The 24,207-nt window shown below is 60.6% G+C and overlaps 2 protein-coding genes and 1 pseudogene across 3 annotated transcripts; 1 reads left to right on the forward strand and 2 right to left on the reverse strand.

Annotated features, from left to right (window-relative positions):
- Positions 1 to 223: 223 nt before the first annotated feature.
- Positions 224 to 15,250, forward strand: LZTR1 (leucine zipper like post translational regulator 1; the record flags this gene model as incomplete). The annotated part of the gene is made up of 21 exons (XM_079717921.1): positions 224 to 423; positions 846 to 908; positions 4,287 to 4,343; positions 5,688 to 5,767; positions 6,140 to 6,248; positions 6,796 to 6,879; positions 7,679 to 7,736; positions 8,144 to 8,283; positions 8,744 to 8,945; positions 9,340 to 9,495; positions 9,880 to 9,990; positions 10,258 to 10,350; positions 10,438 to 10,533; positions 10,828 to 10,993; positions 11,174 to 11,343; positions 11,441 to 11,597; positions 12,243 to 12,369; positions 12,460 to 12,609; positions 13,177 to 13,282; positions 13,363 to 13,443; positions 13,699 to 15,250. 21 exons carry the CDS (start codon positions 224 to 226, stop codon positions 13,813 to 13,815), a joined length of 2,523 nt encoding a protein of 840 aa, XP_079574047.1. The 3' UTR covers positions 13,816 to 15,250.
- A 763-nt stretch (positions 15,251 to 16,013) lies between these two features.
- THAP7 (THAP domain containing 7) lies at positions 16,014 to 18,061 on the reverse strand (the record flags this gene model as incomplete). Its single annotated transcript, XM_079718000.1, has 4 exons — positions 16,014 to 16,700; positions 16,899 to 17,030; positions 17,510 to 17,665; positions 17,982 to 18,061. The coding sequence occupies 4 exons, from the start codon at positions 18,059 to 18,061 to the stop codon at positions 16,136 to 16,138; spliced, it is 933 nt and encodes a 310-aa protein (XP_079574126.1). The 3' UTR covers positions 16,014 to 16,135.
- A 789-nt stretch (positions 18,062 to 18,850) lies between these two features.
- LOC307061723 (tubulin alpha-3 chain-like) lies at positions 18,851 to 23,937 on the reverse strand (annotated as a pseudogene). The gene is made up of 4 exons (XR_013811545.1): positions 23,817 to 23,937; positions 23,133 to 23,281; positions 22,160 to 22,837; positions 18,851 to 19,232 (listed from the first exon to the last, which is right to left on the reverse strand). The product of XR_013811545.1 is annotated as a tubulin alpha-3 chain-like (transcript).
- Between the last annotated feature and the right edge of the window lie 270 nt (positions 23,938 to 24,207).

Genomic DNA, 24,207 nt, shown 5'->3' on the forward strand with positions numbered 1-24,207 from the left:
AAATGCTTCTCGAAAGACTAAGAGCTCGCTGCACAGTCGGGACCTCAGAGTCACTAGGACTCCAAGGCTCGCCCAGAAGTGAGGGCGCCCCGGAATGCGCCACCGTCCGGAAGTGCGGCGCCGTCGGTGCAGGGCTCGCCGGGAAATGTAGTCCCTCGGGGGTGGCCCGGGGCGGTGGCCACACGTCCCGCGGACCCGGTGGCCCATCGGGCGTGGACCCGGCATGGCGGGGCCGGGTGGCTCGGGCGGCCCGATCGGGGCCGGGGCCCTGGCGGGTGGCGCGCGGTCCAAGGTGGCCCCGAGCGTGGACTTTGACCACAGCTGCTCGGACAGTGTCGAGTACCTGACGCTCAACTTCGGGCCCTTTGAGACAGTGCATCGGTGGCGGCGCCTCCCGCCTTGCGACGAGTTCGTGGGGGCCCGGTACGGCGGGGCGTGGGGGTTCTGGGGAGGGGGTGTCTGAGGAGGTCCCAGGCGGGGCGCTGGGGCGAGGCCGGGCCGCCGTGTCCCGGAGCGGGACCTGGTAATGGCGGGGGGTTGTCCACGGCAGGGGAGGGGCTTCCGAGGGAGTCCTGGAGCGGGGTGGCCCCGGGCAGGGTACTAGAGTTAAGTTGTGTTTGCGGGTCTCGAGCTGGGGCCCCAGGTGCTCGGCAGGCGGGTGGGAGTGTCAGGGGTCCCCACATGCAGAGTCCTTTGGGGGTACTGGTGGAATTCAGGAGTCTCCATCGATCTTGGCAGTTGAGAGGTGTTATCCGACTTCTGTGGCAGCCTCAGTGCCAAGTCTCATTCCTTGGGTTCCCCCAGAAGGGTCCTGGCCTGACCGCCACCCACCCCTCTCTTTCCAGGCGCAGCAAGCACACAGTGGTGGCCTATAAAGATGCCATCTATGTATTTGGTGGAGACAACGGGTGAGTCTAGATTGAGGAGGGAGAAGCACAGTGGTGGGGACTGGGTCTCTGCAGCTCCACTGCCATCTCTCCAGATGTTAGCTAAGCACTCGGCCTCAGCTTCCAAATCAGTGAGGCTCCCTCAGCACTGCATCCAGTGGGTGGCACACTCAGGACACGGAAATGTCCCTCTTGTTCTGAGTGAGTGGACACAGCCTTGAAAGAAACACATCTGCCATGGCTGCCACCCCTGCCAGGCACTTCTCCTTCCCTGCGCCTCCCTCTGGGCCTCATCCACATGCTCACATGGCAGTTGAGAAGGTTTGGAGGATACAGATTTATTTCCTTCCCCCATTTTTCACTTTTGTAAGGGTTTTCCCACATTTTATTGTACATTCCCAGCAAACAGCTTTTCCTGACAGCATATCTCCATCCCACGAACAGTTCCCAGTTAGGTTGTGGCTGGTTTCCTTTGGTGAAATAATGGCCGAGGTGAACCCTTGGTTTGTGCAGCCACATCCTTCTCCTGGCGTGTTTTTCCCAGGAGCTGGACCACCCCAGAGGGAAAGAGCTGTCTTAGCAAGGGCGGGACCACATCAAGTGCAGGGTGCGGGCACAGCAGGCAGGCTTGTTCTGCACCAGGAGGCGGGGTCCGGTCTGGTCCGGTCTGGTCAGGGAAGCCTTCTTGGAGGGGTTGATGACCTGAAAGATGAGTAGGAGTGAGCCAGGCAAAAGAGGAAGAGTGTCCCGAGCAGAGGGGTCAGTGTGGGCAACCACCCAGCGGTGGGAGAGTGCAGAACTGTGCTGCCCGGCATCCACTGGGCTTCCATCCCTCGTCCACCCCTTCATGTGCTCAGGAGAGGCTAGGGATGCCCACCAGGGCTCTGGAGGGTTGGGAGCCTGCTGGATGTGGGGCTGAAGTTGGACTCCTGGACAGACAGGGCTCAGTTCAGGTTACAGCTTTGTGGTTTTGGGCAGGTGGCTTAAAGCCACCAACTGCACCCTGGTCTCCTCTGTAGAAGGGGGTGGGCCTCTGCCCTGCTTTTGCAGAGTGCTCCTGAGGGTCAGTGAGCATAGGGCTGTGAGAGGCTGAGGACAGAGGTGTCCCTGTGCTGAGGGTGTGGTGTTGGCACACAACTCATCCTGCCCTTGAGTCCTGTCCCTGCCTCTCAACCATAGGCTCTGGCCTGTAGCCCAGGCAGGGCTGGCCTCTGATTGGTGCTGCAGCCATGGTCCTGCAGGATTCCCTGGAGGAGCTGACCTGGGGCTGACAGAGTGGGCGAGCCCCCGCGGGGACCTTCAGACTGGGTAGAAGGGTCTCTTGGGCGCGGCCCCTCGCTTCCAGCCTGTCTTCCTCAGTCTCTCTCCCATGTGCAGCCAGCTAGAGTGTGTTCCTTCTTGAGTCATAACCCTGGGATGGTTCCCTCTGAGTAAAAATGCAAGCCCTCCTGGCAGTTCGTGAGGCCCTGCCTGCGTCTGCACCCGCGGCTCCCCTGCCTTTGTCTGTGCTGCACTGGGTGACACCTCTGCCTTGTGGTGTTCTGATTGCACCAAGCATCCTCCTGGTCAGCCCCTCCCGCTGGCTGTTCCCTGCTTCCCACCCTTCCTGCCCTTCCTCTAAATCTCCTGTGAGTCAGGCATTCCCCCACCCCTTGGACTAACCGGACCAGCCAGCAGCCCACCTTCCCCTTCTGCACCTCTTACTGGCTCCATTGGCCCCCAGGGCACACAGATGTTTCTTGTCTGTCTCCTCAGCCAGGGCTGGACCTGTATTCCAGCACCCAGACAATCCAATAAATGTTTGTCACTTGAAGGAATTAAATGAGGAAGAGACATCTGCCCACAGATGTTTACTGCAGCCTTAATGAGAATCCCCTGAACCAGAAAAGGCCTGGTGTCCAGCACAGGGCAGCGGGTGGAGACATCCCCCTGGAGTGTTCTGTAGCAGGTGGAGTTTGAGTGACAACTGTGTAGCTAGAAGCAGAAACATTTTCTCTACAATGTGACACTAAGAAACAGGATAGGAATTTGTCTCATTCTAGTTGCAACTTTGTGCAGACTGACTGGCTCCAAAGGTGCTCATGTAGCTGGGGGGCGCAGTACAAATGAGAAAGGGGAGGGGCTACAGTCATGCCTCTGCTTCCCAGCCCCAGCCCCCTGGCTCCGTGGCCTCAGGCAGGCCCTTTGGTCTCCCAGGTTGTTTCCTGAAGGCGGAGGCTAAATGAGGCGGCTGGGGTGCTGGGCTCCTGTTGGGTGGACGCCCTTCTCCCTCTTACTGATAAGGGCTGGGTGGTAACGTGCGGGTCTTTTTTTTTTTTTAATTTATTTATTTTTGGCTGCATTGGGTCTTCGTTGCTGCATGTGGATTTTCTCTAATTGTGGCTAGCCGGGGCTACTCTTCGTTGTGGTGCACGGGCTTCTCATTGCGGTGGCTTCTCTTGTGGTGGAGCACGGACTGAAGGCACGTGGGCTCAGTAGTTGTGGTGCACGGGCTTAGTTGCTCCGCGGCATGTGAGATCTTCCTGGCCCAGGGCTCGAACCTATGCCCCCTGCATTGGCAGGCGGATTCTTAACCACTGCGCCACCAGGGACGCCCCAACGTGCGGGTCTTGTTAGGTGGTGGGATGGCCAGTGGATTTGCTTTCTGCTTTATTGTATCCTTTTTTAAAAATTTTTATTTATTTTTATTTTTGGCTGCGTTGGGTCTTGGTTGCTGTGCGCGGGCTTTTCTCTAGTTGGGGCGAGCGGAGGCTACTCTTCGTTGCAGTGCGCAGGCTTCTCATTGGGTGGCTTCTCTTGTTGCAGAGCATGGGCTTTAGGCGCACGGGCTTCAGTAGTTCTGGCAGTTGGGCTCAGTAGTTGTGGCTTATGGGCTCTAGAGCGCAGGCTCAGTAGTTGTGGCGCACGGGCTTTGTTGCTTCGCGGCATGTGGGATCTTCCCGGACCAGGGCTTGAATCCGTGTCCCCTGCGTTGACAGGCGGATTCTTACCCACTGTGCCACCAGGGAAGCCCTGCTTTATTGTATCTTTAATGTAGTTATTACATTAGCTTTGCAATAAAGGGGTGGCAGGAAGAGAGAGAAGGCAAGGGGCCTCCTCTGACATGTGAGCCAGCGTCTGCGTCGTATGGTGCAGCCTCGGAGAAGGGACGCTGCAGCCCACGAGTGGGCGTGTGGGTGGGGATTCTGGAACGGGGGGTGAGGCGTGAGGAGCCTGGGATCATGCTTGAGTCCTGAGCCCAGGCAGGCTGGTCCCGCACCAGCTGGGGAGCTTCCTTTGGGGTCACCTCTCTGGTCCCTCTGGCATCAGCTGGTTGCCTGGCCTTGGCCGAGTCCCCCAAACAGCTTCCCCCTCCCCCGGGCACAGTGTCCATCTCCCGGGTCCCTGGCTGTCTTTCAGGAAGACGATGCTCAACGACCTCCTTCGTTTCGACGTGAAGGACTGCTCCTGGTGCAGGTGGGTGTCCCCGGTTCCAGCCCTGTTTTTCTCCAGACACGGAGCACCACTGGGGCCTGACTGCCAGCCAGGTCCCGCTCGTGGAGAGCTAGAGAAGCTTCGAGGAGGAGAAGACAGTGCCCAGGACTGCTCTTAGTGATACCCTCTATTTCCTGGCTTTCTTTTCTGGTCTGTGGCTGAGATTGGTTTTTCTGGATCCTGTTATTTAAGGGGCTCTATTTGATCCAGCTGTGGGTCCTTCGATTCTGCCTCAGGAGAGCTCTTCAGTCACCAGGCCTGTCTCCTGAAGCTGACAGGGGGACCATGGGCTGATGGGGCATTCCAGGATGGTCTCTGCTGCTGCAGGGTGCCGCCCAGGGGCTGGCAGCAGCGGCTCCCCTGCCCTCTCTGCCCTGTGGGGCCCATCCTCTGGCAGGAGACCCCACACAGGCAGTGGTCAGCCTGTAGGTCCTGGCTTCCCTTCCCAGCTGTGTGGCCTTGGGCATGACACCTGCCATCTCTGAGCACTGCACATTGGTGCCCATCTGCTCCAGTCCAGCCCCCGCTGGGAGCAGCTCACAGCTGAGGAGAGAAAAAGATCCCAGGATTAGGAGGTGCTGGGCTTCCTCCTGAGCTGTGCCAGCTCCTTGTGCAGGAGCCCCTCGGCACCAGGCTCTGCAGCAGCTCTGGGCGCTGCTCTCTGGGGTGGGGTCTCACTGCCCCCCTTCGACAGAGGAGGATGTCCAGGCCCAGTACTCACAGTTGCTGAATGTGGCCCAACAGGTGGCATCACCCCTTGCCCAGACACCTGGGTGGTGCTGGATTGCTTTGGAAGTTTGTGTGTTGTTTCTCTCACACTTGATTGTAAAATGTGTCCAAGAGTTACAGATTAATTTAAAAACCACTCTCAAGACTTTATAATTCTTTGTTAAAAATTGCTTAAGTATAAAACTCTGAAAAGGAGCAGCCCCGGGAAAGCAGTATAAACCGGTTTTTAATTCAATAAATAAGATGTGTGGACCACCCATGCTGCAGAATATGGTGCAGCTATGGGGATGCAGGTGTGGATGGTTCCAGAGTAGCAAGGACATCTACCACCTGATTCCATTTAAAACAATTACTCAGACGCATAAATATGCCTGGGAAAGGTGGTGGGGAGGCGCGCTCAAGGTGTGGATGGTGGTTTCTGGCAAAGGAATTATACATATGTTTCAGCGCTGTTTTTTTGGTTTTTCTTTATTGGCAAATTTTTAAGGTTTCTATAACGAGACAGGTATTACCCTCAAAATACAAAAGCAAAAAGAAGTTTGGGGGTGCGGGGGGCTGCCCCCTGCTGACACCCACTGCCCCTTCTCCCTGCACCAGGGCCTTCACCACTGGGACCCCTCCTGCTCCCCGCTACCACCACTCGGCCGTCGTCTATGGCAGCAGCATGTTCGTCTTTGGTGAGCGGCCCTCCTCCCATCAAGCCTCGACCATGTGCTGTGCTTGGCCAGCCTCTCTGTGTACTGTCCTCTGAGTTCCTGGGCTGGGTTGAGGCCCTCTCATGGGCCCCTTTCCCTGACCGTCCTGATCTCCTGGGGGTGGAACCGTCTGCCTCTGTGGCCAGGCTGGTGTCCCCCAACCAGGGGCAGGACACGGGGTTCTGCTCATCTGTCACCAGAGCCTCGAGCAGGGGCAGGCAGGCAGGAGGTGCCCCCCAGGGTCAGAGGGGTCCCAGAGTACATTTTAACTGAGGCCAGATCGTGCCCCCACCCCCAGGGTTTGATGACTGAGTTGCTGCCTTTGGATGTGACGGCTTCTCGCTCTCTTTACAGGGGGCTACACTGGGGACATTTATTCCAATTCCAACTTGAAGAATAAAAATGACCTCTTTGAGTACAAGTTTGCAACTGGCCAGTGGACGGAGTGGAAAATTGAAGGACGGTGAGAGACTTTGCTGAGACCTTTGGGGTTGTGCAGGCTGCCGTGCTGGGTCTCGGTGGGGCAGCGGGCCTGGATCAGCTCTGTAGAATTACAGATGAAGAGCCCGAGACCTGGAAGAGAGGCCTGGGCCCATGGCAGCCAGAGCTGGGAGTGGGCGTTAACTGCCAGTCGCTCTTGTCTGCGCCTCCCCTGGCTCTTAAATACCCTTCTTCCAGAGGGTAGAAGGGACAAGTGTTCTGTGGATGGCACTTCTCTGGCCCTGTTTTGCAAGCACCCCCTTGATATTGGCTGGGAGCTGGGAAGGGGCTCTGTGCCCTTGGACATGTGAATCCTTGTCCAGCTGCCCTGGCCTCATGAGTTCAGCCTCTGCCACTGTCCCTTATTCCCAGCGGCCCAGCTGGAGTCCTCAGAGCTCGGGTCAGCAGGTGTGGGCACGGCAGCCCCAGGGCCCGGCGGCACTCGTAGGCTGTGGCCCTGGCCTCATGGGGCCATGAGGCTCAGATCTGCACGGGGCGGACTCCCTGCTCACCCCCTCCTCCTGCCCCAGGTTGCCAGTCGCTAGGTCAGCCCATGGCGCCACAGTGTACAGTGACAAGCTGTGGATATTTGCCGGCTATGACGGCAACGCCAGGTAGGTGGCAGCCCGCAAGTGCACCGAGGCACAGAGCAGCCTTCCTGCGCTGGGGAGGGGGGACTCGAGCTGGGGGTTTCTCAGAAGGGTGGGTGTGTAGACAGGGCTGGGAGAACAGGAAGATGGGCAGGACGAGGGCCACTGAGTGGAGCCCCTGCCCAACCCTCACAGTGGACAGGAGTCCTGGCACCCCTGAAGCCCCCTGGGGTGACTGAGGGGGTGGCAAGCCCACCCATGTCTGTGCAGCTGGCTGAGGATGTGCTGGCTCCACAGCCCCGGGGCCATAGCTGGGTGTCATCAGAGCCAGGGGTCGGGTGGTGGCCCCTCGAATGGCTGGGGTGAGGATACTCGGGCCCACGGTGAGCAGTGACCTGAGTGAGCAGGAGGGTGGCAGCGGCAGGGCTCAGACCCGGCCCGCCTCCCAGTGGAGGGCAACAGAGGCGCCTGCCTGTGTCATGGGCCCTTTCCTCCTTGTTGTAGAACATTGGCTTTGCTGTATTTTTCTGATTACAAAAACAGCACACACTCATTCCCCGGGAATTCAGCGTTACAGAAGCCCCAAGTGCTGCAGAGTTAGTGGTGGCTTCTGTGAGGGCCTCTCCTGGCTCCAGGGGCCCGGCGCAGCAGGGATTCAGTGCAGCCCCCAGCCAAAGCCCCCACCCCGAGGCCGTTCCATAGTCCCCTGGTCAGAATCCCCCTTGGTGCGTTGTCCTCCTGGAGCCTTCCCTCCTGGCTGGGCCCAGGCCCACCCTGACCGCCAGCCCAGCTGTGGGGTCCCGACCCCTCTGTCCTAATGCAGGTTGAACGACATGTGGACCATCGGCCTCCAGGACCGGGAGCTAACGTGCTGGGAGGAGGTGAGGGGCACGGGGCCGGGGAGGCCGCTTTGTTCCTGGCCTCGCCAGGCCCTCCTGACATCCGGCCCAGCCCTCTCACAGTCCCCGCGGTGGTTACCCAGTGACTACGGGCTCCAAGCCTGTGACTGGTGCAGTTTGGGGCTGATCCACCCTTCTTTGAACACAGTGGGGGTGGCTACTGTCGGGGTCCTGGGCAGTGTGTCTAACCACTGCCCTGTCTCACCTGTAGTGAAGACTTCAGCCCCAACTGTTCAAAACTGGGCCCATTCAGATGAGGGCTTTAAGCTGTTCCACAAAAATGGACCCATGACCCCTCACTCACAGAAGGTTCGGGAGTGAATGTAGCCCTAGCTCAGTGGGTTGGCCCCAGACCAGGAGAAGGGCTCATGGCTTCCCCAACCACGCAGGTGGCCCAGAGCGGCGAGATCCCGCCCTCCTGCTGCAACTTCCCGGCGGCTGTGTGCCGGGACAGGATGTTTGTCTTCTCAGGCCAGAGCGGGGCTAAGATAACCAACAATCTCTTCCAGTTCGAGTTCAAGAACAAGACGTGAGTGCCCTGTTGGTGGGGCCCCCGTTAGCACACCATACCAGTGCCCGGGGCTGCCTGTGTGGGCTCCACACACAGCCAGCACCTTGGGAGCGGGGCCATGAGGGCCCTTACGCAGCCTGGACCTGAGACCCCGCAGGCCCCTCGGGGCCCCTCGGGGGGTGGCTGCAGCCCAGCATCCTGGGGCCTAGGCGGCCTCCCTCCTTGTCCCAGTGTGAAGACAGCCAGCCACCCCTTCCAGCAGCTGCCTCGCCAGGCAGGTGCCACCCTCCTGCCCTGCCCCTGCTGCCTGCTGGGGGATGAGGGCGAGACAGGACCCCATGATGGGCTGCGAGGAGCCAGGCAGGGCTGGTGCCAGGTTGAAATGGGATGGGGGGCTCAGAGCCCAGGTGGAGGCTGCAGGGGAGCATGAACCCCCACCCCATCGCTGGTTCACATGCAGCGTGAACACACATCACAGGTGGACACGCATCCCCACCGAGCACCTGCTCCGGGGCTCTCCGCCGCCCCCGCAGCGGCGCTACGGGCACACCATGGTGGCCTTTGACCGCCACCTGTACGTGTTTGGGGGCGCAGCTGACAACACACTCCCCAACGAGCTGCACTGCTACGACGTGGACTTCCAGACCTGGGAGGTCATTCAGCCCAGCTCGGACAGTGAGGTGAGTGCTGCTGGTCAACAGGTGGGCGGGGCCAGGGCCAGGGGCTTCAGACAGCCAGCAGGAGCAAGGCTGGGACACCAGGGGCCCTCAGCCCTGGACATTGCCCTGGCCCTACCCCAGCCTGGGCCCCTCTGGCCTGTTCTCCATCTTACCACCTATGGGCTAACACTTCATGGCCCAGCATTTGCGCTGTGCTGGGGATGTTCTCCCGAGATGCATGCCTTGACCGCAGCCAGGCTCCCAGCTGGGCCGTGCTGGGAGCACCCTCATCCTGTCACTTTCCCCCCACACTGTCCCCACAGCACCCATCCCCACCCCAGGCGGGGACAGCAGTGGTCTCTGGCCACCTGCCCGGCCCTTGCTGAGGGGCCGTGCACCCGCCTGTCTCCCCCAGGTCAGCGGAGCCGAAATGCCCGAGCGAGCGTCCGCTTCCGAGGAGGCACCTGCCCTGGGCTCTGAGGAGCGGGGCGGCTGCAAGAAGTCCCGGGATGTGTTCGGCCTGGACTTTGGCAGCACCACCACCAGGCAGCCCACCCTGCCAGCCTCAGAGGTGAGGGCCAGCACCCTCGTGCCCACCCCTCATGCCCTGAAGCTGGTCCTGTGATGAAGAGGCCAAGGCTCAGGGCTTACACAGCACGTGAGGCGAGGCCAGGAGCCCATGCCCTGCTGGTCTGGCCACATGGGTGCAGCACATGACAGCCAGCGCCCTCTGCCACCTGGTGGAGCCACAGGGCCTGTCCTGTCTGCAGGCCCACACAGGCCCCGCCTCCTCCCCCCCCCACCCCGCCCTGCATGGTTGTGCGGTGTGGGGGGGTGTCCTGCCCTGTGGCTCCTCCTTCCAGGCCACCGGTGCCCTCCTTGCTTAGAGCCTGGCCGCGGCCAGGCCTCAGCCAGCCCTGCTGCTCGAGACCCCGCCCTGTCCCTTCCCCTCCAGCTGCCCAGCGGAAGGCTCTTCCATGCGGCCGCCGTGATCTCCGACGCCATGTACATTTTCGGGGGCACCGTGGACAACAATATCCGCAGCGGGGAGATGTACAGGTTCCAGGTGGGGCAGCCCGCGCTGCCGGCCTGAGGCGGAAACTGGAAACCGAACCCCTGGGGGGCGGGGCTTTGCGGGAGCGGGGCTTGTCTGACGCCAGAGCCGAGGCTGCACCTGGTGGGCCGGCAGCCCTTCTGAGGGGTCGGGCGGTTGGGCCGGGGTACTCTGGAACCTGAGTGCGGGCGGGGCCGGGGGGTGGCCGGGGGGCCCCCCGCAGAGCCTGTGGGGGGCTGGCTGGGCGGACCCGTCCAGCAGCGTGGTCTCTGCCTACAGTTCTCCTGTTACCCCAAGTGCACACTGCACGAGGACTACGGGCGGCTGTGGGAGAGCCGCCAGTTCTGCGACGTGGAGTTCGTGCTGGGCGAGGTGGGTTCCCCTCCTGTGCCCGCTGGCGGCCCCCATCCCCAGGGTGAGGGTCCCCCGCCCTCCACCAAGGTGTCCCTCTTCCAGCAGAAGGAAGAGTGCGTGCAGGGCCACGTGGCCATCGTCACGGCACGCAGCCGCTGGCTCCGCAGGAAGATTGTGCAGGCGCGGGAGCGGCTGACCCAGGTGAGGGCCTGCTGCCGCCTGGGCAGAGGCTTCCGTGGGGTGTTCTTTTTTTTTTTTTTTTGGCGGTACGCGGGCCTCTCACTGTTGTGGCCTCTGCCGTTGCGGAGCACAGGCTCCGGACGCGCAGGCTCAGCGGCCATGGCTCACGGGCCCAGCCGCTCCGCGGCATGTGGGATCTTCCCAGACCGGGGCACGAACCCGTGTCCCCTGCATCAGCAGGCAGACTCTCAACCACTGCGCCACCAGGGAAGCCCCCGGTGGGGTGTTTTTGAGCGCCCCTTCCTCTGCCCACAGAAGCTGGAGGAGGAGGCGGCCCCGGCACTCAAGGACGGCCCCGCTGGGGCCGCGGGTGGGGCCCGGCCGCCCCTGCTGCGCGTGGCTATCCGCGAGGCCGAGGCACGGCCCTTCGAGGTGCTCATGCAGTTCCTCTACACAGACAAGATCAAGTACCCACGGAAAGGTCGGCCTGCGCCGCGGGCGGGAGGGAACGGGATGGGGTGTGGGCAGCCCTGCCTGACAGGGGGCGGCTGGGGTCTCCAAGGCTTCACCCCTCCTGTGGCTGAGCCACCTCGTTGCGGAGGGAGCCCGGGCCCCCCCCACTCCAACGCCCCACCGGAGGCTCAGGGGTTCTTGGGCGCAGGCCACGTGGAGGACGTGCTGCTCATCATGGACGTGTACAAGCTGGCACTGGGCTTCCAGCTGTGCCGCCTAGAGCAGTTGTGTCGTCAGTACATCGAGGCCTCCGTGGACCTGCAGAACGTGCTGGTCGTGTGTGAGAGCGCTGCCCGGCTGCAGCTGGGCCAGCTCAAGGTGTGGGGCGGGGTCCGTGGCAGCCTGTGCCCCCTCCCCGCCCGCTGTGGCAGGCCCGGTGAGGCCTGACTCAGTGGCCTGCGGCCTGTCTGTCCAGGAGCACTGCCTGAACTTCGTGGTGAAGGAGTCCCACTTCAACCAGGTGATCATGATGAAGGAGTTCGAGCGCCTCTCATCTCCTCTGATCGTGGAGATTGTGCGGCGGAAGCAGCAGCCGCCTCCCCGCGCCCCCTCGGACCAGCCCGTGGACATCGGTAGGGACCCACCTGGTCCCCGAGAGCGGTGGACAGGGCGCAGCCACCTTGGGCACAGGGTCCTACCGCAGGTGGCTCAGGCTCGGGCAAGGCAGAGACCTGCTCAGCGGGCTGGGTGCCAGGGCGGCATCTCCCAGGCCCATTCCTGGGGGAACACGAGCCCTGTCCAGCGAGTGCTGCCCTGACTGGGACGCCAGGCATGAGGGTCTGCAGTGAGCAACGAGCTGAGGGTCCCACGATTAGTTGCCCAGCTTCTCTTCTAGGTGGGCCCACATCTGGGCCTGGTGAGGGGTGGGAACAGCCCTCAGACGCTTGGCGCCTCCCTGTCCCATCCCCACCCAGCCAGGAAGGGACCTCACAGACTTCTTCACCCCCGTCCCTGGGGCCTGTGCTGCCTCGGCCATGGGCTCCAGGTGACACAGCCGAGGGGGCGCCAGCACTGGGGCAGGAGAGGGCTCAGTGGGCCGAGTCCGGGAGAAGGTCAGACTCTGGGGGGACAGAGCCTCAAGGGCCAGAGTAAGGCCTCTGACCTGGGGGTTTCGTTCAGGGGGGCAACACAGGGAGATGCACAGGAGGCGGTGCCCTGGGGTCCCGCATCCTGAGTCAGAAGCCGCCCTCTGGCTCAGGCCCCTTCTACACCCCCAGGCACGTCTCTGATCCAGGACATGAAGGCATACCTGGAGGGGGCAGGCGCGGAGTTCTGTGACATCACGCTGCTGCTGGATGGGCACCCGCGGCCAGCCCACAAGGCCATTCTGGCCGCCCGCTCCAGGTGGATGGGGTGTGGCTCGCGGGCGGGTGGGCGGGTGGGTGGGCAGCTGGGCACTGGCCGACTTGCTAAGGGCCGGCCCACCGTCTGCAGCTACTTTGAGGCCATGTTCCGGTCTTTTATGCCCGAGGACGGCCAGGTGAACATCTCCATTGGGGAGATGGTGCCCAGCAGGCAGGCCTTCGAGTCCATGCTGCGCTACATCTACTACGGCGAGGTCAACATGCCGCCCGAGGACTCGCTGCATCCTCACCTCTGGGGCTCCTGGGTCATTCCCAGGACAGCTTTGGGCCCTGCTGGCTTGGCCTGGCCAAGCGATTTCCTGAGGACTTCTTAGTGCCCAGTCTCTTCCGGGTTCTCTGGAACAGTCGGTTGGCTGGCTCAGAGAGGTTTGCAGCCAGGAGAGACGGGTGGGTTCAGAGGAAGGGGTCATGGCTCCGTGTGGGGTGATGCCAGGCCAGGTCATGTCTGTGGGGGTTTGAACATGGGAGGCCAGGATGCCCTTCAGGGCTCTGTGAGGCCGTGGATCTTTCAGCAGATGGGCATGTGGGTACTTTCCTGGGGAGAGTAACCTGTGGTTTTCTTTGGATCCTGAATGGAGCTTTGGACCCCTGAGTGGTTCAAAGCCCATGTAGAGGCTCTGCCTGGATGGGAGCCTGGCTGTTGTGGTGGGTGGGCCCCCCTGACCTGAGCAAGAGGTAGCAGCCCTGGTTCAGGGCTTCTCCGTCCCTGGTGGCCCCCTCAGGGGGAAGAGGGCAGCTGGGCGGGAGGAAGGCTCTCTTGGCCCACAGCTCCTTAACCAGCCCTCAGCTACCTGTTTGCGGCGCCCTACTACTACGGCTTTTATAACAACCGGCTGCAGGCGTACTGCAAGCAGAACCTGGAGATGAATGTGACGGTGCAGAACGTGCTGCAGGTAGCTGCCCTGGCCCTGGGCCTCTGTGCCTGCGCGGTGTGCGGGGCAGGGGCAGCACCTCAGGGAACCTGCCGTTCCAGATTCTGGAGGCAGCAGACAAGACGCAGGCGCTGGACATGAAGCGGCACTGCCTCCACATCATCGTGCACCAGTTCACCAAGGTCAGGGCCCTCCCACCCAGTGCGCTGCCTGCCCCGTCTGCAGGACATACTCCCCTTGGCGGTGGCCTGGGCCAGGTGGGAGGGGCCCTGGCTGCCTTGTGCAGCAGTGGGTTCTGGGGATAACCGGGCAGAGCTGTCCACCCACTGGCTGATCCTCACCCCGTACTCGTTGGTCAAGCCCCCAGAAGACTCCTCGGCCACCTGGCCCTGGCGAGAATACGGCTCCATCCTTCTGGCCTTTGGTTGCCTCCGCAGGTCTCCAAGCTGCCCACACTGCGCTTGCTGAGCCAGCAGCTACTGCTGGACATCATCGACTCCCTGGCCTCCCACATCTCAGACAAGCAGTGCGCAGAGCTGGGTGCCGACATATGAGGGCCCACGTGGTGCCACCCCGCCCTGCCTCGCCCACTGCAAAGACTGCTGGCCACGCTCGGGCCTGCGGCCGAGGGGTCGTGTGCCCAGGGCCTCCGAAGGGAGCTGAGTGGGGGACTCCAAACGCCCCATCTCACTGCTGAGGACACGGGTCCCACAGGAAGCAGACGGTGAAGCGGGATCCTGGCTGGCACCCTCTCCCGGGGTGGAGGTGTGGGTGGGAAGCCAGGGCTCAGTGGTGAGGACACTGCAGGAGGAGGCAGGGGTCCTGGCCAGGGCCCAGTGAGGGAGATGAGCCCACCAGGGAGCTGGCTTTGGGCTCCCTACACAGCAGGCACCCAGCATGGCTTGTGCATCCAGCCACTGGGTCATGTTGCCAAGACCCCTCAATGTGGGGGCCGCACAGCATTCCCAGACCCTCATCAAGGTTGGTTTAAGGGTTTCCTCCTGCCACCCAGCACTTGTGTAGATGGAGTTCAACTCCAGGTGAATTTTGAGGTGTGAAGAGCCCTAAGGTCAGCTTCCAGCCTGCAAGGTCAGCCACTGTGGACTGGGCCAGGCATCCAGAGGGGCTGTGGGATCCCACCCACCTGTGTGTGTGTGGGGGGGGGGCCCTGGGCTGCTCCAGAGAGTCAGAGATGCCCCAGGCCCACATCTGTCCCTAAGTATTTATTGTCATAGGCTTGCCTCCATTAAAGCCACAGCAGTCCTACCTGCACCCAAACCTCACTGCGCAGTCCCCACTGGTGGCTCCAGCCCTCCGTCCTCCTGGAGCTGAAGCTGGGCCATGTGGCCCGATGGCTCAGGATAAGCCAGTCTTGCCTGGTTCTGTTCATGCCAGCAGCTCTCCACCCCCACCCAGGGTGCCCCAGTCACGTAGTGGGAGGGCTGGTGGGAGGAATGCAGGCCAGCCTCTGGCCTCTCCCCACCTGAGGGGAGCCCTGGGGGCCCGGAGCTGGCTCTCCTGGCTCCTGGGCTGCCCTGTAGGCTCCCGCCTGGGCTGGGAAACTGAGGACAGGCCACTGAGTCCTTCCCTGTCCCGACAGAAGCTGCCGAGTCCACCCCAGTGGGGAAGGGACCATTCTGCCTCTCTTCTGGGAACAAGAACCCTTCTGCCCTGGCTGCCAGGAAGCCACTTTGGGGGAAACACAGTCTCTCTCTTCCGAGCCTTAGAGCTCATTTCCTGCCTCTAGTTGTGCCCCCATGTAAACGTAGCATCTGCCACTCCTCAGGCCTTGCTGAGAAGCCCCAGGTGGACATTCTTAGGCAAGGGGTGCTCACCTGTAGGCCCAGCAAGCTAGGAAATGGCCCGTGCAAGGTGCACCTCGGCTGGCCCGCAGGCTTGGGAACCACCTGTGATCCTGCTCCGTGTCCGCCTCCTGTAATGGCCATTTGACTCTGTGCGTAACGTGAATAAAAGTTTCACTCCAAGGGCCCCAAAAAGCAAACCACACAACACAGTGTGGCCTTTTCCAGGACTAGAAAGAATTCAGTGGTGCTCTTGGGGCCGCTGTGGCTGAGGCCCAGCAGGGAGGTCAAGTGTGTGGTTAAGTGCCTCACACATGGAGCTGCTGATCTCAGGTGCAGGGAGGCCTGGCACGTTCCAGGTGAACTGAAGGAAAATGAGGACACAGGCGACGCCAGGACTGCTGCCCAAGTGCCTGGCCCTCTGCTCCCCACACGCCTCATCCCAGACCTCTGGGGATCAGAATGGTCACTGTGGGGCCCTCACTACTTGCCAAGCATAGCAACCCCAGGTCAGTAATTGCCTTTCTTGTCCGTTTTTCAGATGGGACAGGCCTGGTGGTGAGTGGGGGGCTGACCAGCAGCTGGAGCTCATGCCAGGTCTGACTGCTGGGCAGACTGGCTCTGGGGATGGAAGCCTGTTGTTTCCCTGAAAACTGAGCCTGGCCTGGGTTTCATGGGTGTCTTCAGAGACCAGCTGGCTAAGTCAAGGCTGCTTCAGGTACCAAGGAAAGGGTGCCCAGTATTGCCCCCGAACCTCTACTCACACGACCCCTCAGAGAGCCCTGTACAGTACACGGACACAGAGCTGTACAGTGAGGGCTTTCTGCTCTCCACAGCCAAGGGCTTGGACTGCAGGGCCTGAGCCCTCCAGGCGCTACAGCCAATCTGGGGAAACGGGCCTGGTACCCAGGGGAAGGGCCCCAGCCCCCAGCTGAGCCAGAGAGCAGGGCTTCTTTCTAGAATCCACTTTATTATGGCATCTGGCAGGGCTGGTGGATGCAACTCAGATCAGATCCTCTCAAGGAGGATACTGAGGGAGAAAGAGGCTGAAGCCCTGCCGGGCGGCCCTCACTCAGGCCATGCTGCTGCTCAGCTGCATGGCAAAGTCCTGCACGTGCTCCTTCAGAGTCTGGCGGGCATCGGCCTGTGCCCGCTTTTCCCGTGCCCGCTCCTGCTGCAGCTTGGTCAGCCGCAGCCGCAGCCGCTGCTCCCGCCGCTTGCAGGCCTGCAGCTGGCGCTGGGCCTTGTCCAGGGCATCGAGTGCAGCCTCAGCCCGCCGCTTCCAGAGCAGGGCGCTGCCCACCTGGTAGCTGTGCTCATTCTGGATGTAGGCTCCGGCGGGCGGCGGGAGGCGCAGCATGTAGGCCGAGGGTGAGACGGGCCTCGGCTCCAGAGGAGACGGCTGTCGCTCTGGCTCCCGCTCAGGTGAAGGCTGGGTGCTGCAGCCTGCTTCATCTGCCTGGGCACCCAGGGGCCCCAGGAGGTCTGAGAAGGGGCTGCTGAGGCCAGGCTCCAGCCTCCCGGTGGGGGAGGCAGGCAAGGCGGCAGGTGCTGAGGCCTCTTCCACAGGAAAGCAGGTGAGGTCAGCAGGTGGAGGTGGGCAAAATGGAGTTGTGGGCCCTCGGCCCTCAGAACAGCTGGGGGAAGAGAGAGAGACTGACAGGCCAGGCTCAGGGCTCGCCGACCCCACTTCACCAGCTCATCTAACCCCCATCCCTGAACCCACTCCACGGGCTCAGAACCCTGTCCAGCAAGGCTGCTGTCAGGCACCCTAAAGCCCAGTCCTTCAGACCTGGGGTGCAGTGGGGCACCTCCCCCTCCGTTGCAGCACGTACCGCTTCCTGCATCGCCGGAGCCGGCTGACGTCAGGGGGGTAACTGTGCCCCTTGGTCTTGGTTGTTCGACGCAACTTGGAAAAAGACTCAAATATCGTCGGAACTGCTCCCTCCTTCAGCCTGTGATACCCACTGCGGGGGGAAAGCGGTCTGGATGAGGTGGAACAAAGCCCTGCCGCCCCAGCCGACCCGCAGGGCGTGGAGCCAGCAGGCCCTCCAGCACTCCAGCAGGCTGTCGGGTTAGCTCTATGGGAGGTGGGAGGCACCCTGCCAACAATGAGTCTGGGGAATGCCAAGTTAAGGCCCCCACCAATCTCTTCCCTGCAAGACTCCTCAGAATTAAAGAGTGTGGAAAGGCTCCACCAGAACGGGGTGGCCCAGCCAAAAGAACTGATTCCGTTTGTGCACTTGTAGGGAGGGCTGGGGTTGCAGGGAGCGCGCTCTGGCACAGTGATCCCTAGGGGGTGGGTCTCATTGCCCAGGTCTGTCGGGAGAGGAAGCTTAGGTTCCCAGCTGGAGAAACCAGGGCTGCTGCTCTGGGGACCTCCCCACCGGCCGGCTGCTACCCCACTGCCCAGGCCCTGCCCACTGCCAGCTGCCAGGAGGCTCACCTGATTCCCACCAGTTCAAAGCAGTTCTCCTCGAAGTGCTTGGAGCAGAAGTAGATGTACTCCGACGCCGGGTCCCACAGGCCCTGGCCGCTAGGGTCCAGCCGCTGGCAGTTGGCCAGCCACAAGCCCCGCCTCGGATTGTCCTTCTTGGGGAGCCTGTGGGGCCACAAGCCCGTGAGCCCGACGGGAAAGGCCGGCCCCGCTCATGCCGCCCCCAGACCTCGCGCTGACACTGCCTGCGCACAGACAAGGAAGCTGAGGCTTCCAGAGGAAAAGAGACTCGCTGAACAGCATCACGTAGGTGAGACTCGAAGCAGCTGGCCCGGGCAGGCGGACCACCCCTTCCCCCCCGGCAGCCTCCCACTCAAGCCCCGCCCCGACCACGGAGGCGCGTGCGCAGTGGCTCCGCGAGGCGGCAGGACGGGCGCATGCGTAGGGGACCCTCCGCGCGCGCGCGCGCGCGCGCGCTGACCTGTGGAAAGAGATGCCGCGGTTGCGCGTCTCGCGCGTGTCCCGTGTACAGCAGCCGGCGGCGGAGCAGTGACGCGGCATCTGGGGAAGAGGCGGGAGCTCGGTCGCGGGCGGCCGTCGGGGCCCGGAGGGGCTTCGCGCCCCAGGCTGCCACCCCGCTGCAAGCGGCCCCGACGTAGCGGGTCTCCCCCGGCCCGATCTCGCCCGAACCCCGTCCCAGCCTGTTCTCCCGACTCCCGCTTGCGGCACTCACGGTCTCGCCATTGCTGCGCCGCCGAAGTATCGCGAGGTTTGGCTCGCGGCGGAAGTCAGTACCATAGAAACGCGGAAGCGCGCGGCGTTCGCCGAGGGGCGGGTCCCGGAAACTGCAGCGCGAGCCCGGGGAGCGGCCGCGGGGATCCCCCACGCCGCCCGGGTCGGGAAACGCCTACGACGGGAACGAGCCCGGCGGAACCGGCGCGCACGCTTCCTGCGGGAGAGGTTCCTCTTCTGGGCCGGGCGGGAGGTTCCCGGGCAGCTCCTTCGGGGGTGGGGCGCGGGAGTGGGTTCGTGCGCGGCGGGGCAAACGCGGCGGGCCCGCGACTCCGACGACCAGAACCGGCTCACTTCCGGCCCCCGAGGAGCGCTTTGGCCGGCGCGAAGGATTCCAGGTGTTTAGGCGGAGAGCGCTTCCCGGCTCCCCGCCCCTCACTCTGAAGCCTTTTTCGGGGGGTAACGCGGCAGCTGACTGCTCTGTGTAGTGAGACAGACGTACGGACCTGCTGCATCTTGTCTGTCCGGGAGGAACATAGTTTCCCTAGAAATTCACTTGTAAAAGGAAGGTATCTGGCGTGGGAATTTGGTCGAAGTGCAGCACAGGGCACACTGTGCTCAATACAGAAACTTTAATAGGTAAACACATCTGTAACGTGACAGTCGGGGGACAGGGGGCCTATAGCCGCGCCCTCGCATTCAGTACTCTTCCCCTTCCTCTGCCTCCGCTTCCACCGAGTCCACGCCCACCTCTTCATAATCTTTCTCCAGTGCTGCCAGGTCCTCCCGGGCCTCCGAGAACTCGCCCTCCTCTATGCCCCCCCCCCCCCACGTACCAGTGCACAAAAGCGCGCTTGGCGTACATGAGGTCGAACTTCTGGTCTAGGCGGGCCCAGGCCTCGGCGATGGCCGTGGTGTTGCTCAGCATGCACACGCCCCGCTGCACCTTGGCCAGGTCTCCCCCTGGGACCACCTTGGGGGGCTGGTAGTTGATGCCCACCTGCCAGAGAAGGGGAACATGGTGACGTTTATTTATTTATTTATTTATTTTTCATGGTGAAGTTTATACTGTGGCCTCAGAAACTGTAGGTTGATTTTTTTTTTTTAATTTTATTTATTTATTTATTTTTTTGCGGTACGCGGGCCTCTCACTGTTGTGGCCTCTCCCGTTGCGGAGCACAGGCTCCGGACGCGCAAGGCTCAGCGGCCATGGCTCACGGACCCAGCGCAAGGCTCAGCGGCCATGGCTCACGGACCCAGCCACTCCGCGGCATGTGGGATCTTCCCAGACCGGGACACGAACCCGTGTCCCCTGCATCGGCAGGCGGACTCTCAACCACTGCGCCACCAGGGAAGCCCTGTAGGTTGTTTTTAAAAACGGGGGCCGTGGACCCAGTTTAAATTATGCCCTGTAGGAATTGGTACTTTGTTTTGTACCAATATATGCCAACATTTAATATCCTTTGACTTTATATTTTCACTTTGTGAAGCGCCATCTGAAATGGCAAAACTGGAAACAAATGTCCTTTGTGGAAACTAGTTAAATTATCATATACTCCCTACAGTAGAACACTGTATGATCATAGAAAAGAATGAGAAATCTGTCCTGGCATGTAAATATGTCCAAGGTATACTGTATACTTGGTAAAAAGAAAAGCAACTTGAATTCTATTTATGCTTAAAAATACCTGTAGAGTAATAAACACCAGCTAGAGTCTTTGACAGCTCAGGGAACATCATGCTGGAGGAGGACAAACAACGGGGAGAGAGCTGACGCTGTGACCCCTCCCTGCCCTAGTGAGCAGCTAGCAGTCAGCAGCAGCTGGACACTGCCAGTCTCCAGAAGAGCTGGGATGAGCAGGGGGAAGGGCACAGGGGGTTCTGACTTGATAGAGGGGTGCTCTCACACAGCGCTAAGGTCAGGCCAGCCAGCCCCTCCAAGTGGGAGTGCTGCCAGCTTCCGTTTCTCTTTGGCCATCTGTGCAATGAGTGGAGTCTGTCACCTACCTTTAAAGAATGTTCTTTGCCCATGTCTCTGGCCCATTTCTGTCAACGTCACCCGTATAACAAGAGGTGTAATGTGAATATGCACAGACTATCTCTTGAGGGACAAACAAAGCTCTGGAAGGGGAAGAGGACTTCAGCTTTTCAGCCTTCTGCGTCATTTTAATATTTTGCCACATACACACTTTTATAGTGAAAAAACTAAACATAAACATGGGAAAGACTCCTTGACAATAGTGCACCCCTGAGCAAATGGTTATTAAAGAACATATGGTGAAATCACACTCAGACTGACAAAAAGGAACTTAGAGCAATGAGAATTCAATGTGCTCCATCTGAGGGAGAACTATCCTCTGTGGGGACAGAAGCTGTGACTTCCTGTACCTCCCCACAAGACCGGCGTCCCCACTGGCTCACAGAGACTCAGCCAGGAGGGAAAGCCTGGGCACAGGGCACAGCACCCCCCAAAGTGCCACCCAGCTGCGGCTGCCTTGGATGTCCTTGCCTTCCGAAGGTCATGGTGAGGTGACTGAAAGGAGAAGTCAAGAATGGAAGGTTTCAACCCCCACGTATAACCTCTGAGGTCTGCAAACCTCTTACGGAAGGTGTAATGAATATTTCCAGATTGGTGAAACCTGTTATAGACTTTACTCTTTTCTGTGAGTCACTTTGCATCTGTCGGTCTTACACCCTCAGAGATGGTCTGTGCCAGGGTGTCTTGAAGTGGGGCTGACAGAGGCCAGGTGGGTGCAACAAATTGTCTGTAGTCAGAGGCAAGCTCTGGCCTTTCCAAATGGGAATAGGATGACACACATATTGCTGCTACTTCTCTTCATTTTCAATCTGCAATGACCCTGGAACGTGCAACTCCCCAAACACCTCAGGAACTCATCAGGGCTCACGAGTGCAGGATCTAGCACTTTTTCTAACGTGGAAGATCAATTGTGAACAAGGACTTTTAATGAAGAAGAGGGGGCAGAGTTAACGGTCCCAGGCATGGCAAGGCACTTAGCCTGGTGGTCACGGTAGGTCTAACATGTTACTTGGCTTCCAGATACATGTTGCTTTTCTCTGGGCAGACGTTTCATCGTGACACTAAACATGGTTGAAGGAGCCACCTAATTATCAGTGTGATTTTGTGTGCGAGGCAGTGTTCCGAGTCTGGTTTGGAGTAACAGCAGTAAACCACCCTTGGCCCCACAGAAAACACTGCATAATGAATTTAAAATTCTGTCTACAAAAACATAAATGTTACCTAAAACGCAGTGACAACTGGTGACTGAAGTAATATGAAATCTAAAAACCATGATTTCTAACACAAAATTATACCATAGACCCTGACAAGCTTCTTGAGCAAGAGTGGGAAATGTGGAGGACAGACATGCTGCTGTCAGACGTCCCTGAAAGCTCCCTCCATCGCTCATTGCCCCTGAGGCTGTTAGATACTAAAAGCTGTCTCAGCCTCAGTCTCTAAACTGTAAGATATTAGTAGTAGTAGCCCATGAGTGTTACAGGTTGGTTGTAAGAAATAAGGGTACATAAAGTCCTTGCTAAAGATCAAGGCACCGGGCTTCCCTGGTGGCGCAGTTGTTGAGAGTCCGCCTGCCGATGCAGGGGACACGGGTTCGTGCCCGGTCCGGGAGGATCCCACATGCCGCGGAGCGGCTGGGCCCCTGGGCCATGGCCGCTGAGCCTGCGCGTCCGGAGCCTGTGCTCCACAGGGGGAGGGGCCACAACAGTGAGAGGCCCGCGTACCACGAAAAAAAAAAAAAAAAAGATCAAGGCACCTAGCAAATTAATTACTAAACTCGTTCCCCTGCAGTGCAGCTGCCCTGGAACAGGGTACCCTGCACAAAGGGGCAGCACCCCGTCCCAGGATCTGCCGCAGGCGGAAAGGTGAACACGTCTTACCGCCCAGCCTACCTTGAACCCAGTCGGGCACCAGTCCACAAACTGGATGGTGCGCTTGGTCTTGATGGTGGCGATGGCCGCATTGACGTCTTTGGGGACCACGTCCCCCCTGTACAGCATGCAGGCCATGTACTTGCCGTGGCGAGGGTCACACTTGACCATCTGGTTGTCCGGCTTGAAGCAGGCGTTGGTGATCTCGGCCACGGACAGCTGCTCATGGTAGGCCTTCTCGGCCGAGATGACCGGGGCGTACGTGGCCAGGGGGAAGTGGATGCGGGGGTAGGGCACCAGGTTGGTCTGGAACTCCGTCAGGTCCACGTTGAGGGCGCCGTCAAAGCGCAGGGAGGCCGTGATGGAGGACACGATCTGCCCGATCAGACGGTTAAGGTTGGTGTACGTGGGCCGCTCGATGTCCAGGTTGCGCCGGCAGATGTCGTAGATGGCCTCGTTGTCCACCATGAAGGCACAGTCCGAGTGCTCCAGGGTCGTGTGCGTGGTCAGGATGGAGTTGTAGGGCTCCACCACAGCTGTGGACACCTGGGGGGCCGGGTAGATGGCGAACTCCAGCTTGGACTTCTTGCCGTAGTCCACCGAGAGTCGCTCCATGAGCAGAGACGCAAAGCCCGAGCCGGTGCCGCCCCCGAAGCTGTGGAAGATGAGGAAGCCCTGCAGGCCCGTGCACAGGTCCGCCTGTGGGAGAGCAGAGGCCATGAGGCCACGCCCGCACGAGCCATGCCACCACCCCCACGGGCCCCCACGGGCCCCGGTCACGGCACACTCTTCCTCTGCAGGTTCACTATACGGGTTCAACCCATCCACAGGGAACACGCGTCACACTTAGCAGTTACAGACGTGGACGCACTGCGGCCACACCGGAAAGGAAGACCCTGCACTCATGGTTCTGCTGGGTTTTGCCAAAGTGATGTCCCGGGGAGATCCCGGGCCTCCCCTCCTGTCCAGGAGGCCTTCCCAGGGCCCTTCTCACCAGTTTGCGGATCCGGTCCAGGACCAGATCGACGATCTCCTTGCCGATGGTGTAATGGCCTCTGGCGTAGTTATTGGCCGCGTCCTCCTTCCCGGTGATCAGCTGCTCCGGGTGGAAGAGCTGCCTGTAGGTCCCCGTGCGCACTTCATCTGCAGAGAGGACAGTGTGCCCGAGACTCTAAGGACGGTCGCTGACTCACCGGGATGGCCAGGTCCGGGGAAACCTTCAATTCTACAGGCACGTGCTGCGCCTCGCAGGCCAGCAGCGTCAGCGTCTCACAGAAAAGGTCTCCGTGTGATACACATGCCTCATCTGCCGTTTATGGCTCCGGGAAGGTCCAGTCAACCCGGGGAACAAATGCCAGTGTGGCCAGTTCCCAAAGGCGGGGGAGTGCTCACACCGCACAGGCGGTTCTGCGTGTGCATGTTTCGTTCACACCCACAGCTACACCCAGGGCATTGCTGAAATGGCCCTGATGTACTAGACATCAGCGTGACTTTTGCCGGGCGCTCTCTGTGGCCTGGGTCTAACGGGCTCTAGGGTGACATTCTGTTGTCTCCTGGGTGGCCGCCACTGAAAGGTGCTCTCTCCTGGCAGCTCCCCTTGGAAACTACCTCGGGCTTCTGATCTGGAGGAACCCAGCAAAGGTTCTGTGCTTCCCCTTCTAAGTCTAAGGGTACCTACCGACCACGGTGGGCTCCAGGTCCACGAACACGGCTCTGGGCACATGCTTGCCAGCCCCGGTCTCACTGAAGAACGTGTTGAACGAGTCATCCCCACCGCCGATGGTTTTGTCACTTGGCATCTGGCCGTCGGGCTGAATTCCATGTTCAAGGCAGTACAGCTCCCAGCAGGCATTGCCGATCTGGACCCCCGCCTGCCCCACGTGGATAGAGATGCACTCGCGCTGGGAACCAGAATATACATGTGAGGCCCCTTGTCTTGAAGGCAGCTGTTACTGTATGGCAGGCAAAATATAATTTAATGTTTGTATGTGCTTCAGAGTGTCTGGGACTTTCTCATACCTTATTTTCTTTTCCAGGAGGATTATGTAACACTTTTATCCCTGTGAAAA

Source organism: Hyperoodon ampullatus (assembly GCF_949752795.1).
Source record: "Hyperoodon ampullatus genome assembly, chromosome: 13".
NCBI classification, from domain to species: domain Eukaryota; kingdom Metazoa; phylum Chordata; class Mammalia; order Artiodactyla; family Ziphiidae; genus Hyperoodon; species Hyperoodon ampullatus.